At 45.1% G+C, this 16,731-nt stretch overlaps 1 protein-coding gene across 2 annotated transcripts in view; it reads left to right on the forward strand.

Annotated features, from left to right (window-relative positions):
• Positions 1–2,314: 2,314 nt before the first annotated feature.
• KCNQ1 (potassium voltage-gated channel subfamily Q member 1) overlaps positions 2,315–16,731 on the forward strand; it is a 559,181-nt gene continuing 544,764 nt past the window's right edge. For both annotated transcript variants that reach the window (XM_054028151.1, XM_054028153.1), the window contains exon 1: positions 2,315–2,883. In XM_054028151.1, coding sequence (XP_053884126.1) covers positions 2,486–2,883 — 398 coding nt within the window. In that variant the 5' untranslated portion in view covers positions 2,315–2,485. The remainder of the gene's footprint in view (positions 2,884–16,731) is intronic.

Consider the following 16,731-nt stretch of genomic DNA (forward strand, 5'->3'; position numbering starts at 1 on the left):
AGCTAAAGGGCAAAACTTATTGCTCTCTAGTTCAACCACCTATTCATCATTTATTTATATCATGGTAGCACCTAGAAACCACAATGAAAAACTAGGGCCCCCTTGTGAAAGGCGCTGTTACAGAGAAATAACAAGGAAGACAATCCTTGCACCAAGCAACAGAGGGTCCTGTGGCACCTTTAAGACTAACAGAAGTATTGGGAGCATAAGCTTTCGTGGGTAAGAACCTCACTTCTTCAGATGCAAGTTATGCTCCCTATACTTCTGTTAGTCTTAAAGGTGCCACAGGACCCTCTGTTGCTTTTTACAGTTTCAGACTAACACGGCTACCCCTCTGATACTTGAGTCCTTGCACCAGTAACCTCACAATTAGAGCTGTGTGGAGAAAGATAATTCCATTTCACAGAAGATTTCAAAATATGATTTGATTCTGCTTTAGAATGAAAATCAAAATTTTTTAATTACTGTGGGAAAGCGAATGGGCCCGTGTCTGGGACAGTCTGAATGGTGGGCTGCCTTGCAGCCACTGACCCTGCACCCCCTGGGATCTCTTGGGAGCCTGGCGTACGGAAGAGCTGACAGCCTGGGAACTTGGGGGCTGGTGTTCCCAGAGCTTCCACAGTCTGTTCTCCATCAGCCTGCCGGGTGGGGCTGCCAAAAAGTTGGTAGCCAAGTGGGCAAACGGGCCGGAACCCTGTCCCCACAAACCATTTTGATTTTGACCAGTCAGCATTTTCCAATGGAATAACCTTCTGGGGGAGAATTTCTAATAAATCCTACTCATGATCTGCATGTCAGATAGGATCCAACCAGTGGAGGAAATGGACAAATGGAGTGTGTGGGGCGGGGAGGTGAGATAACAATAAAAAGAACAGTTTAGCACCAAAGCCTAAGACACAAATTATTATTTACACCTAGAGATCTAGTAGAGGACATTGTGTCTGTAGACACAGCCCTGCACCAGCATCACCAACATATGAAACAGCTCTGCAAAGGGATCGTTCCTCAGAAAGCCCCTTCTGAGGTAAAGTCCCTCACCTGCTCTTACGTTCACCTTGAAGAAAGTTATTGTAAGCTTGAAAGGATACAGCTGCTTTCTCCCCTGGTGGCTAGCCAGTGAGCTATGATGCTGTCCTTTTTTGGTTTTGTTTTTTTTTAAATCCAACCAACTCTGTCCACATATCTATTCAAGTGACATCATCATAGGACCTAATCACATCAGCCATGCCATCAGGGGCTTTTTCACCTGCACATCTACCAATGTGATATATGCCATCATGTACCAGCAATGCCCCTCTGCCATGTACATTGGCCAAACCGGACAGTCTCTATGCAAAAGAATAAACGGACACAAATCTGACATCAGGAATCATAACATTTGAAAACCAGTAGGAGAACACTTCAACCTCTCTGGTCACTCAGTAACAGACTTAAAGGTGGCGATCTTGCAACAGAAAAGCTTCAAAAACAGACTCCAACAAGAAACTGCTGAAGTTGAATTAATATGCAAACTAGATACCATCAATTTAGGCTTGAATAAAGACTGGGAATGGCTGAGCCATTACACACATTGACTCTATTTCCCCATGTTAAGTATCCTCACACCTTCTTGTCAAACTGCCTGAAATTGGTCATCTTGATTATCAGTACAAAAGTTTTTTTTTCCCTCCTGCTGATATTTGCTCATCTTAATTGATTAGCCTCTTAGAGTTGGTAGGGCAACTCCTACCTTTTCATGTTCTCTATATGTGTATATATATCTCCTTACTATATGTTCCATTCTATGCATCCAATGAAGTGGGCTGTAGCCCATGAAAGCTTATGCTCAAATAAATGTGTTAGTCTCTAAGGTGCCACACTACTCCTGTTCTTTTAGCCAACAGAGTGGCTCTTTCCTTTCCCTTACCAGGGTTGGTGTATGGCTCATCGGTCCCACAAAGACAATCAGGTCCCCATCACCTGGTGCAACCCCAAGGCAGCACCCAGTCCCCATCTCTGCTGCCACCGGCAGGCAGGCGGGCAATGCTGCGAGCGGTGCGGCATTGCCTGACCTGCCCCGGCCCTTGGAGCGGGCAGTGCCCATGGCGGGCTTTCTGCTTTACACTCCGGCTCCAAGCGGGGGGCCGGGCACCCTCCCCCGAGCGAGCGAGTAGTTCGTGCCAACTGCCCGGGGAATGCCCGGGGGCGAGGCAGCTCCCGCGGTCACCCGGGCTCGGAGCCTCCCCTGGGTGGGAGGCGGAGACCTCGTACCTTTCCCGGCGGGGGCCGTCCCCCGGGGTGGGCCGGGCTAGGAGCGCTCCGGGAGCGGGGAAGGGAGGGTGTGAGAGAGACTCCCCAGCGGTGGCTGGCTGTCCCTCCCGCCTTCCTTCCCCGGGGCAGCGCCGGGGCTGCATCCCTGCCCTCTCGCCCCTGCAGTGGCTGCCCCTTTCCCTCCTTCATCGCGCACACTCCTCCTCCTCCTCCTTCCCCCCACGCCCCTCCGGCCATGACCTCCTCCCCCAAGCCTGAGAAGAGACGCTGGAGCTTGGGACGGCTGCCTGGGTCCCGGAAAGGGAGCATGACTCCCAGCAAGAAGCCCTGCGCCCTGGAGCTGGCTGAAAACAGCCCCAGTGCCCACTATGCCCCTATGCCCCCCGCCCAGGAGCAGATGCAGCAGGGCTCCAGCCAGCCGGCGGATCCGGATCGGGGCGAGCCGCAGTACAAGAGAGAGATGGTGGTGGTGGTGAACACGGACTGCCCCCGGCCACACATCAACTTGGACCCTCGGGTCTCCATCTATAGCATCCGCAGACCGCTGCTGAGCAGGACCAACATCCAAGGCAGGGTCTATAACTTCCTAGAGAGACCCACCGGCTGGAAGTGCTTCGTGTATCACTTCACTGTGTGAGTAGTAAACTTCGCTTCCCCCTGGGGGCCGCCGCTGCTGGCAGTGCCCTACCACTCGTGTAGCCCGCCCTCTGCCCTCCAACGTCCTTCTTCCCTGATGTCCTGACAGCTGCTTGGGGTCAAATGCTGCTGCCGTAAGGCACTACTCTGGCAGGAGGGGGAGCAGAGGGTTGCATGAGTCCTAGGCTTTGACACTGTAATTACAATCAGTTGTTGAAGGATCTGACTTATTCTTGGAAAGGACAAACTGCATTGAGCTAAGGTGCCTTTCAGACTCCAGGCAGAGTGATTTACAAAGCAATCTGTGGTAAATTTCACATCCCTAGTTGTGGTGTTTGTTAATAGTGTGGTGTTGCTCTCCCTCTGTCAGAGCAAAAATTTACTTTGCTGGGTCAGGTGTATATGCGACCATGTAGGTCTTATGCAGATTCTAAACTGCTCTCATTTTAGTTTTCACAAACAAAATCTACCTAGCCAAGTAAATGTAAATCTCCTTATCTAGTCTGGCCTGTATCTATTTTTAATGAATGTGTTTGACCTATGTGTGTTCCATTCATTCATTACTGTTCTTGGTGAGCAAGGCATGAAGTGTTGAGAACTCCTCATTCCAGCCATGTTACCAGAGCAAATAAATTTTGTTTTTCAGAGGGCAGTTTAATCTAACTGTCTGTTAATGCTTGTTTGAACAATTATTCTGGGCCTGATTCTGTTACCCTTTCTTATATTGCATAGTGCCTCACTCTGCAAGTAGTCCCACTGAAATCAGTGGGACTGTTAATTAATTAATTGACTCATGGCCCGCAGGGGGAGGAGGAGGAAAATGTTAGTGTAGGTAAGGGCATCAGAATCTAGTTCAAAGTGAGTAAGGGTAGTAGAATTAGGCCCTCAGTACCTTTAAATATTGCATCAAACATCTTTTTAATGACTGAAATGAGCGGTAATGACACCTGTATTGAAAGTCTAGCTTATTAGCCCACCTCCTCACTTTACCTGGCTTTTACCTCTTTCCCCAGAACCTACATATTGGCAGGAGGTTTACTGAATTTCTTTAATTATGAAGTATTGCAACACTTGACTTATGGTTTTCTGGTAGGCATAATAAGCATTGAACATCAAACTTATGCCAATATATATCTCATTCCAGATTGTGTATGAGGAAACCAAAGCAGCCCTATAGATTTGTCAGAGCGGGCTTTTATTAAAAAAAAAAATCCAAGAATCTGAAGACATCTTACATATTTACTAGAATAAGAACATAGCATCAGATGCCTTTCATAATAGGGCGTTCCCTTACAGTTGACATAAATTATTTGTTTCTTCTTGTTGGTATAGAAAGAGATAAAGTAGGTTACATCTTACATGGTTCATTCTTTGATGCAAATAAGGATTTTAAATAATTAATTCTTAATTATTCAGTTACAGTATATTATTTCTTTCACCATCCCCTTCACATTAGGCAACTCCATTATTCTGCTGCTGTAGCTCCACTGGAGGAAGATGGATGATGGTTTATGTTGTAGTGGCAACTGTGGCTTTACCAGGCCTGATTCTATTGTGGAGACAGTCCTTCACTACATTCCTTCAAGCTTATAATGGTGCCAATACTTCTGGTGATTGTAGTCAAGAGAGAAGATGAGTTCTGGAGTATGCTAGAGCTTCTGTGCTGTAGGTGTGTTCAGGTGCTGAATTATGTACAATGTCTATAGTGTCCTTTCACATGGAGCAATGTGTCAGTCCTGAACCAACACGGTGGCGGATCAGTGCTGTTGTTCATCAGCAGCTTACGAATGTATGCATGAAAAATTAATGCTTTTTAATCTCCATGTTATAAAGGGTTTACATAGCCTTTGAGCAATTTGCAATATTACTTCCAGGTAATAAGATCCAGGAGAAATGTTATGGATGTCTTGGATCAGTTTATTTAGGTAAAAAATGATCCAGTGGCTGAAGGCAAAATTGATGTTAGTGTGTCATAAAATCACTTTTGAAAGCTGCATAATACAGAGGTTTCTCTGTTTGATCAGGCCGGTTCTATCTGAACTGGCATCTTTGGCATTTTAAGGGCCCAGTCCTAGGGACAGGATCCAAGTCAGTTCTGGTGACTTTTTTTTTTTTAAATTCTGATGATCAAAGCAATTATTTGAAATAAAGTTATAAATAGTATTATACAGTAAATACAGAATCTTTCATCCGTAGAAATAAGTGCTGTATATGCCCAAAATTGAGGCACCCAAAATAACTTTTGAAAAGCTTTGCTAATATCTTCTAAAATTACAGTATTAGGAGTTTTACCTTAATGCTAGGTGTAGGAAAGATACATGTGAAGAGCAGAAGTCATGGCCAAGTGTGTCCTCAATAGAAAACACGCCAGTGACATTCATGCTACTGTTTTATGGGCATGCCCATTTTCAGATTGTAAACCTACATCCAGGGGTTTAAACAGGGCAGTAGTTGGGCCACGTCAGTTCTCTCCTCAGTGAAAAATGGAACAATTCTGTTGCCTTTTTTTTTTTTAAAGTGGGGGAAAGAACAATTTGACACTTTTTGAGTTATACAACTGAAGAAAGAAATGAAGATGGTTTCTTTGCTTCCTTAATTTAAACCTTATGGCCAGATCCTCAGTAGGTATAGATTGGTATAACTCCATTGACTTTAATGGAGCTCTGCTGATATATGCTAGCTGAGGATCTGGCCCTAATTTTTCAAATAAAATTTTGCAGGTATGCTAGTAGGTAGTATGGGCTGGTCTTGTTTGCTGGGTTATTTTTTCAGGGGTGGGACAGATAAATTAAAATCCTGTAATTCTGTTTTAGGAATGGAATTACAGGGTGCACAGAAAACTTTTAATTTTTTTTCCTCAAAGGACTGTGAGCGCGCAAATGCATGGCAGCCACTGCTCCAAAAGAACTGTTCAGGTGAATTGATGAGTGACAGTGATACTAAATATTCTCAAACACCTCAGTGTGCCTGGCTAAATGTCTGGTGCATGGCTATAAGGAAACAACAGCAGGGTGTTACCTCTCCAGTGCACTCCCATTGCCTCCCAAGACTGGCATTCATAAGTGTTTTTTTTTTTTTTTTGAAACCTGACACTTGATGCCTTCTACCAGCAGGGGGAGCCGAACTTATCTTTTCTTCTGTATGCTGTGGGCAGCAGACTCTACTCTCGTTGCACCATTTCCAGCAATCCTGCCCCCATCCTGGGGTTCCTCTGGGACTTTTGGTCTGCAGTGTGTCCCCCTCCAGCTCTCTAGCCTCTCTCCCTGTGATTCCTTAGACTTCCTTGGGGCTCTCATCCTTCCCAAACCGAACCCCTAGTGCGCTTGTTCACCACTGAGCGACTGGGCCAAGGATAGGGTTTTTTTAGATGACAACCTCCAGCAGCTGGAGGAGACAGCAGTTTTTATTGGTGGTTGAGAGGAAAAAGTCTCTCATGACTCCACAGAGCAAAAAACCTGGCCAGCGGCTAGTCTAGCTGGATGCAGCAATGAGTTGCCATTAAGCTGGAAAAAAGAGCAGAAGGCCAGTATCTCTGACCAAAAGCCAGAGGTTAGGCAGTTCTGTTAGGGGTGTTGGATAATGGACTAGGTGGATCTTTGGTCTGATCCACTATGGCCATTGCTCTGTTCAAGTTTCTAACAACTAGGGTTGCCACCTTTCTAATTGCTGGTAACCAGATCCCCGAGGCCCCACCCCGCCCCGCCTCTCCTCCTCAAAGTCCTGCCCCAGCTCCACTTCTTCCCTTGAGGCCCCGCCCTGTTCCATCTCTTCCCCGGCCCAGGGCCCTTCGCTTGCTTCTTTCCCCTGCTCCCCCCGTCGCTCACTGGATCATCTCAAGGAGCCTGCCAGCAGGTAGGAGATGGTCCTGGCTGAGCAGGAGCTGGAGCAAGTTAATGACCCCGGGCCTGTCCCCACCCTGCAGTAACTGGACTTTTGGTTCAGGTGCCATTTAGGGTTGCCCTGTCCACAGAAACTGGGCACCTGGCAACCCTGAGTCACCCAGACACAGAAGCCAAAAACTGGACTGTCCGGGTAAAAACTGGATGGGTGGCAACCCTACTTTCTACACTGGAGGAAGTGGGACACTGAACAGACAAGCTGAGGTTCTTTGATAGAATTGGATGTACTGTGGGAGAGCTGAAGAGCTATTGTTGGTCAGGGACTTTAGTAGATTATATGTGAGGTGTGCTGTGTCTTTTTATATGGCCCCCATCATCATCTGCATGTCCTTCAAATATTTAAAAATAGAAATATCAATCTCTTTCTCTCTCTCTCTCTGCCTTCCCAGCTTGTAGGAGAAACAGCTTCATTCGTTTATTGTTTTTGTGTGTTGTGTGCACAAAGAACTGACTGAGGGAAAGCAAAGTTGAAAGAAAGAGTTCTGCATTTAGTTGTGCATGTGATGAGTGCCTTAATTATAGTTTGTCTTGTGGGTGTGAATTCCACAGCCGAGGCTCAGCTCCCGTGGAAGTTCTGTCTTCTCCACTTGTGAGCCTCCCTCCACTGGACAACAGTTGCATTGTTGTGTTGGACTGTAGCTATCTAAGACATGGGAGGTCACTGTCATGTAGGGAGAGATACCCTCTCAGAGATCTAGGGCCAGTCCCATGGAGAGCTGTGAATATCAGGACACAGAGGCCTTGAACAGGACTCCGTATTCAGGGACAGGTGCACCCAGGCCATGTTTTCACAGTAACCTGTGTTATTAAGTAGGCAGGCTGCGGCATTTTGTACAAAATGGTGCATTTTCATAGAATCATAGAATCTCAGGATTGGAAGGGACCTCAGGAGGTCATCTAGTCCAACCCCCTGCTCAAAGCAGGACCAATTCCCAACTAAATCATCCCAGCCAGGGCTTTGTCAAGCCTGATCTTAAAAACCTCTAAGGAAGGAGATTCCACCACCTCCCTAGGTAACCCATTCCAGTGCCTCACCACCCTCCTAGTGAAAAAGTTTTTCCTAATATCCAACCTAAACCTCCCCCACTGCAACTTGAGATCATTACTCCTTGTTCTGTCATCTGGTACCACTGAGAACAGTCTATATCCATCCTCTTTGGAACCCCCTTTTAGGTAGTTGAAAGCAGCTATCAAATCCCCCACCCCCATTCTTCTCTCCTTCAGCCTCCCCTCATAAGTCATGTGCTCCAGCCCCCTAATAATTTTTGTTGCCCTCCGCTGGACTCTTTCCAATTTTTCCACATCCTTCTTGTAGTGTGGGGCCCAAAACTGGACACAGTACTCCAGATGAGGCCTCACCAATGTCGAATAGAGGGGAATGATTACGTCCCTCGATCTGCTGGCAATGCTCCTACTTATACAGCCCAAAATGCCGTTAGCCTTTTTGGCAACAAGGGCACACTGTCGACTTATATCCAGCTCCTCGACCACTGTAACTCCTAGGTCCTTTTCTGCACCACTGCTGCCTAGCCATTTGGTTCCTAGTCTGTAGCAGTGCATGGGATTCTTCCGTCCTAAGTGCAGGACTCTGCACTTGTCCTTGTTGAACCTCATCAGGTTTCTTTTGGCCAATCCTCTAATTTTCAGAGAGTGTGGCTTTGTTTCAAGCCATAATTTGCAATAATCAAATCAAATGTGGAGATGATAAATGCATAGATCATTCTGGCTAGTCTGTGCCTCATCAGATGGGATCGATGTTTGGGCCAATCACAGATAGAAAGAGGGTAGTTTTTGCTGTCATGGCTAAACCTCTACCTCGGTATAATGCTATCCTCGGGAGCCAAAAGAATCTTACCGTGTTATAGGTGAAACTGTGTTATGTTGAACTTGCTTTGATCCATCAGAGTGCACAGCCCCACCCCCCTGGAGCACTGCTTTACCGTGATATATCCAAATTCGTGTTATATCGGGTCGTGTTATATCGAGGTAGCGGTGCATTTGGGTATTCAATAGCACCGAGTCGTCGGAAAGGACCCCATGGCTGAGGGCAGGTGAAGGATGTTACAGAAGGATGTCATGATGGAAGGGTTGTCGGGCCACATCTGTCATCATAGGCAGCTGCCTAGCTTGCCTCTAGCTAGTGTGGCCTCTTTATGTGGTGCTATTTACATTTGACATAAAGGAAATGTAGAGCTGGATGTTGTCTGAGTACTGTTGGCACTTCAGCCTGTGTTGCTTCACCAGCTCCCAATGGCTTCTTAGAGATGTTGAATAACATCAGAAGAGTTTGAGCCCTGTGGGACTGCACAGGTGAGGGCTATGGAGGTGAAGGAACAACTCCCATAATGACCCTCTGGGTTCAGTTTGAAAGGAAAAACCTGAGGCATTTCAGGGCATTTCCATTCATACCTACAGCCTCTTGAAGGTAGGACAGGAGTATTTGGTGCTCAGTGGTGTCAAGTGCTGCGAAGAGCTGGCTGCAGCAGGATGACTGCAGATGTGTTTGGCTTGCCTGTGAACAGCAGGAGGTCAGGGGCAGCACCTGTTGCATTGATGAATTTGCCTGAAGCCTGACTGAGAGGGATCCAGGATGCTGGCAGCTGACAGTTGGCATTAGAGACTATTTGTCACTAACTTTTCAATTAGCTTGCTTAGAAAGAGCACGTTAGATACTGGATGGTAGTTTGCAAGGTCTCCAGCACTGAGTAATTTGTTTCTTTAGTACTGGTCAAACTACTGCATGTTCTATAGTGTGGCAGATTCCTCTCATCAAAAGAGGTGCTGACAGTTTCTGTTTTTAGACGTTCCAGGTGTTCTTTCTTTCTTTTTTTATCATCCAGGATAAGCAGAAGTGGCAGCTGCTGGTTAAGACAATTGGACTCTGCCCAGGCCATTTGAAGGATCCATATCTTATTTCACCCAGGCCAAGCAAGGGAACCATTTCAAAGGAGACAGAATGAGAAACAAGTCTTTGTGTTCAAGCAATATTGTATTTTGTATTCATTAATCATAGGTGATGGGAACAGTTTGTCAGGAGAGTTGAACTGGGAATCATCTATTCATTTATCACTAAGTAAGCTGTACATCTACATAAAAAAGCTGAATCATGAGCCAGAGGTGACAGAAAATGTTATTTCTGCTAGGTGAATTGTTCCGACATCATTTTAAGTTTAATGGTTTTAATTTATTCCCTGTTCTTGGCTTGTCAGGTAAATTGGTTAGAGTGAACATACTAAACACTACTAATGCAAATAAAACTTAGCTCAGTAATTGAAGATTTAGACATACGGCTTCTATGAATACAGGTGGAGATTACTTGGGGAATCAGTTCTCACATATCCACATGAGAACATACCCAGTAGCTCTGGTATATGTTAGAGAAGATCCTACCATTAGTACCACACCTGGCTGTAGCAGCCGCCACGACTGAGAAAAGGAAGACAGTGCTATAGAGAAACTTCCCAACATTTTGTAGAGTTGGTCTGGTCCCATGGACCCCCCAGCATCTACACCTGTTGTCAAAGACACCCACTTCCTAAACATCTGTTTCAAGAGGTAAGATGGATGTGTGTGGCAATAGTTGTTTGTGCTCCCTATGGGGAAAAAGAACTGGAAGGGCTTAAATTCATTTATTTGCAGAGGGCCTCTGAAGTCCTATGACTATATTTGCCCCTATGTTGGAACTGACTTTTCATAACCAACGAAAAGTTGCAGAACCATGTGAGAAAAAGATTGAATGAATGAAATAAATCTATTGAAAATACAGGAGAAAAGAACCCCTTTTTACTTTAGTAGTTTAAAATCAGATAACCCCCTGGAATTAAGAAATTTTTGTTGTGTGTTTTTTTTTTTTTTTTTTTTTTTTTTTTTTTTTGGTAATTTCAGTTGCTTTTAGTATTACAGTATATGTTATAAGTTCTTTTTAGTGGCTAGGTGCATTGTATTTTTAGTTTGCATTTTCCTCTGAGGAACAATGTATTGGCCATAACCAGAGACAACAATCTAGAATAGAATGGCAACTCTTATGTTGCTGTGTATGATAACCAGCTTCTATCTTATCTTCATTCTGTTGCATGTACCTGGCTCAATTTACTTTGCCTTTGTATACTTCAGGTTTAATCAGTCATGATTATGATTTAGTTTATTTGAAATCTAAGATGTTTACACAGACTCGGATTGGCCAGCAGATATGAACCAAGAGGCTAGTTTTAAAACTCTGCAATGCAGATTCATAGTTTGCTAATTTTTCATAGCAGTGTGTGTGTGTGTATGCATAAAAGATAAGAAACAATGGCAGATAGGGTATTCTTATTACATTGTGGGTCAAACCTTTTAATAATGAATTATTAAGGATGTAGTGTTTTCACACAGTACTATGAAGAAAGACATGTAACTGCAAACCAACCCAATATTGAAATTCCTGCTTCCAAGTGTATTTCTGGAATGCTGGCCTGTGTACCCAGCACAGATGGTGAAAACACATTTTCAAAGAAAGAACCCATCCATTTCTTTACTTCTACTCATGCATATGCAGCGCATATACTCCCCCTATGCTCTTGACAAATATGTTTGTTTCCCAGAAGTGTGAATCTTGGTTTGTAAATCAAAGGTGGTGAGAGATAGATAGCATTCTGGACTTCACTAATAGTGTCTTTGGATTTCGTGGTTTGAAGTCTGTTCCTTAACATTTTAACACTTTTATATTAAAAAAGAAAGCCATATAATAAAAAGTTGTACATTAAAATTTTTTAAAAACAAGAAATTGTAAAAAAAACCAAACAACCTCCCCACAAAAACAAACAAACCAAGAAACAGAAACAAGCAAACATATCAATCTATGCTTTTTTATCTAGGCCATAGTAGAGCTGTGTGAAAGAACTCGGTTTTGCTCCAAGAGTATTTGTAAAGATGCAATTTTATTTTCATTTTTGCCAGCAAACGTAGATTTTCTCTGGAGACATGGTGATGGGAGGCAAAAGGTGTTCAGGAATGAAGGTTTTTTTCTTTGTCTGACAAAAATTTCTGTTGTTTGCCATGTTGTTGTATCCGTGTTGGTCCCAGGATATGAGAAAGACAGGTGGGTGAGGTAATATCTTTTATTAGCCTAACTTCTGTTAGTGAAAGAGAGAAACTTTTGAGCTCCACAGACCTGAAGAAGAGCTCTGTGGAGCCTGAAAGCTTGTCTCTTTCACCAACAGAAGTTGGTCCAATAAAAGATATTACCTCACCCATCTTGTCACTCTAAATTATCATTGTCAGTTAGCTGGGACATAGTCATAATTCCTCTCTCCATCCAATCTCTCCACCTCAAGGTTTTGTCACCAATTTTAAGAAAAGGCTTGCTCCATACCAATGGCAACACCTAATATTTAAAGCTGAAACCTATATTTACTTTCTGTTCCATTCATGATCCTGAGTCCCAATTCTAATGCTTTATATTCATAATACATTTTAATTGCTAAATTATCTTGTCCTTAAAGATGAACAGTGTCTCTCCTATTTATTTATAGTGTGCACCTGTTGCATTATGCTGCCTGTAATTTGAAAGAAATACTATTAGTTTCTTTGCTTAGGTCAGTTATGTAGAATTGAAAACAGAGTTCTGTGTACAAACCCCTGTGGGAAACCATTGTTGCAACAGAGCTTTTTTTCTTCAGTTTCAACCAGCACTTAGCACAAGTTGTATTTTAAAAAGGAGCTTATCAAGTGAGACATTATCGAAGGCTTTTGCAGGAGCCAAATGAAATGAATTACTCTTGTGAACTTTTTCTGTACCTATGGATGAAGTCAAGGAGATTAACAAAACAGGACCTTCCACTTTGTAATATAAAATAAATACACAGTGAAGCCTTCTGTTAATTACAGTATTTTTTGTAAGCGCACTTATTTTGGAGTTGAGTAGTGTTTTTACATACTTATAGTCTTGTAAGTTACCATGTCATTTTAAAAAATGTTGCCAAGAGGTGTGGCTAGCACCACATTCAAATTTTGTGTTTGTTTGAAGTATACCTAAGGTTGTTTATTCTTGTGGAGAATACCCAGTGTATCTGCAGGTATCTACTGAGAGGCAGGTTATTCTTGCTGTCAAGCCGGGGATGGAGTGGATAGGTCTGTTTCTTTCCTCCTTATGTGTCTGGGTGGGTAGGTGCTGGTTTTAAGCACTAGTTGTAATTGGTATGTAATTGTGTTACTGTTGTGCCTGGGAACCCTGGTCATGGACCAGGACCCTATTGTGCTATATGCTGTTGTAATACCCTCTAGTAGCACACTGATACTTGTTATTCCTATCAGACAGAGAATTTGTTTTTCACTTTATATCTTTCTCATCAGGGGGTTATTCTTGTGCAGTGGCCACACATTTATATTTTGGACAGCACAGATGAGAAGGGGTACGTGTGAGGGAGGATGAGGATGAAGATGAAGGGGAGACAAAGTGGTATTGTCTCTTGGTTCCATGTTGGCTCATACCCTCAGTCCCCTTTTTGCTCTCTGGTGAAGATGGCTCAGCAGAGGGTGCCTTCTAATGTACAGGAGCACCTTACCCTAGGGTTACCATATTTCAGCGAGCAAAAAAGAGGACGGGAGAAGCCCCGCCCCTGCCCCTCCCACTTCCCGCCCCCCCTGACCTCCCAACCCTCCCCCCGTTCCTTGTCCCCTGACTACCCCCTCCTGGGACCCCTGCCCCTAACTGCCCCCCAGGACTATCTAAGCCTCCCTGCCTCTTGTCCCCTGACTGCCCCAACCTTTATCCACACCCCCACCCCCAGACAGACCCCTGGGACTCCCACGCCCCATCCAACCACTCCCCACCCCCTGACAGCCCCCCCCCAGAACTCCCAACCCATCTAAACCCCTCTGCTCCCTGTCCCGACTGCTCCGATCCCTCTCCCCACTCCTGCCCCCTGACAGCCCCCCCCCAGAACTCCCAACCCATCTAAACCCCTCTGCTCCCTGTCCCGACTGCTCCGATCCCTCTCCCCACTCCTGCCCCCTGACAGTTCCCCCCCAGAACTCCCAACCCATCTAAACCCCTCTGCTCCCTGTCCCCTGACTGCTCCGATCCCTCTCCGCACTCCTGCCCCCTGACAGCCCCCCCCAGAACTCCCAACCCATCTAAACCCTTCTGCTCCCTGTCCCCTGACTGCTCCGATCCCTCTCCCCACTCCTGCCCCCTGACAGCTCCCCCCCAGAACTCCCAGCCCCCTACCCCCCCGCTCCTTGTCCCCTGACTGCCCCCTCCTGGGACCCCTGCTCCTAACTGCCCTCCAGAACCCCACCCCCTACCTAAGACTCCCTGTTCCTTGTCCCCTAACTGCCCCCTCCTAAGACCCCCCCCCAACTGCCCACCAGGACCCTACCCCCTACCTGTACCCTGACTGCCCAAAACTTTCTCCACTCCCCCCAAAAAGCCCCCCCCCCGTTTCTTGACTGCCCCCTCCAGAACCTCCCTGCCCCTTCTCCTGCCCCCCTTACCCTGCTGCTCAGAACAGGGTGTTGGGCTCTGTGCGAGCCGGACACGTGGCTGAGCTCCCCAGCACAACAAAACCCGGTCCCTGGCCCTGCACAACAAAACCCGGTCCCTGGCCCGGACCGGGTTGCAGGAGAGAGCTGCCCTTGTATCAGCACAAAGTGCTCTCGCTCCCGTTTTGCTACGCTGCATGGCAGTAACCGCTCCCAGTTGCAAAAGGGGAGGGCTGCACTTTGTGCTGAGACACTTGCTCAGAATGCAGGGCGGAGCTCCTCTCCAGCTGCTCCGGAGTCCAGCCCGGGACTTCCCTGCAGCCCTCCCAGCCGCTCCGGGGGAGGGGGGAAATCCCGGACATTGTGAGTGCTTTACAAATTCCCCCCGGACGCTATTTTTAGCACAAAAAGGAGGACATGTCCGGGTAAATCCGGACGAATGGTAACCCTACCTTACCCTGACTGTATTGTCTGGAATAGAGGGCATTAAAAGCAAACCTTACTCACTGCTCCCAAATAAGTCTTTCCTGCTTGTCCCAATGCCCTAGTCAATTAGGTTTGAATGCGGCTCAGTCTCTCATTGTTTACATAGTGACAAGGAAAACTCTTAATACCAAGTTAATGGGCCCTAGCCACTGCTGTTTGGTTTGCACTCTGCAATACTGTAACATCCGTGTGAAGTTGCTGCTACTTCCTCTTGTTCTGTATCCAGCATTGTGGATGAGATAGAGGAGAAACAATCCAGCAAAAGAACACCACTTGCAGACAGAGTACTATGGGGTCAGGGCTATTTGCTATGCTAAAACAACCAGTTATGCTTCTTGCAGTGGCAGTGTCTGAGCACGTAACTTATGTGGTCACAACTAACATGATTTTAAAATTTGTTGGATATCTGTTTTCTCACTAATTCTTATTACTGCTGTAAACTCAAACCCAATCTGAGCAGGAACCAATCCAAAAAGGCCTTAGACATGTTTACTAGAAGGTGTGAAACGGAACAAAAGGCTATAATGATTATCTGCGCTAAGGAAGTATGTACTTATGCTACTTAGATGTTAATGTATGCTTAGGAGAAGGAAAATGCATTATTTATCCTAAACTGATATCCCAGAAGTAAACTGTTTCATTTTGTTAATGAGAGCAGGTTTCCTGTGACAGACATGGCCACTGTGTGGGGAAGCAGAAAGAAACAAGAAGCATCCAAACAAGATTCAAACAGCTTTTAATCCTTCTGATCAGGTATTGGGAAATGAATAATCCTATATGTTAACACTTGGCAAACAAGATGGGGGCTATGAAACAAACACAGATTGGAGACATTTTGAAGGAACATCTAATCTATTAAGCTCTGAAAGAGAAAGGATTTTGTTGTTCCTGTGTCAGATAGACTAAAGACTTTTCTCTCAACTACAATATGGTGTAATTCAAGTTTAGATCCTCCCTCACAAAAATTTCCATTGGATTTGACAAGGCATGTGGGTGCTTTTTGCATCTATCCCTTCTTTCTTTCTTTCTTAATAACATCTGCTTTCATTTAAGATAATCAGACTCTTAATTCAGCATAAACGGATGATTTCCAGTGACTAAGAGAGAAACTGAACTCTGGCCTCCTGGAAGTTCAGAAATAACAGATTTAATACAAGGACAAGGGTGTTCCAATTCTTCTTTCCAAATGGTACTGAATAAGACACTGGCAGGAACCAGGATGGGGAATGGGAGATACTACTAAGCCATGTAAATAGGCTTGATTTTACTACGACTTTCTCCTTTGTTAGCTAATTACTAAAAGAACGCTATCAGGGAGAACAACAAACCATTAGACATTGTACAGTGAGGCATTGAGAGTGCTCCCTGCGGCCACAAAATCTGCTTTAGTTCTGCTCAGCATTGGCTGGTGCCATTGTGCCAATGGCAGTTATACTACCAGTTTCTATTGTATTAAATGAGGAAGCAGTGGAAATGGCTTTTGCACAAATGTCAGTCCAGGGAAGGAAGGTGGAAGCCTGGAGGTTTTGTAATTAAAATACTTTTTGAGAGGAAACTCCAGCTTTAGTAGTAGTTGTGAAGATTAAAGGAGCAATGTCAGAACCGATTGAACTCATGCTTTAAGACATCTGCCTGAAGCAGTCACATGGAAAAGCCCACCCCCTGCCATCTTGTGCTGTGATCTCTTGGCTCTGACAAGCTAAGCAGGGCCATGCTGCATCAGAAATGGGGTGTATGTGGTGGTGGTGGGGGATCTGTGGAAAAATAATAGTCTAATTAAAGACTGTGTCATAAGGTATATGCACAAGCAGGTCAAATTCATTCTGGCATTTCCTAATTGTTCAATACTGGACTTTGCAACCTTAATAATGTTCTTTTAACAAGATTGTTTTGTGAGTAACTGGTAGCAGTAGTACTTGTCATCCTCTGTGTGGACCAGCATGGGAGGTGGATGGGACACTTTTTTGATGGGTTTCACAGATGTTTGCCGACAGCAGAG

This window comes from Malaclemys terrapin, chromosome 4, assembly GCF_027887155.1.
Source record: "Malaclemys terrapin pileata isolate rMalTer1 chromosome 4, rMalTer1.hap1, whole genome shotgun sequence".
In the NCBI taxonomy this organism is placed as follows: domain Eukaryota; kingdom Metazoa; phylum Chordata; order Testudines; family Emydidae; genus Malaclemys; species Malaclemys terrapin.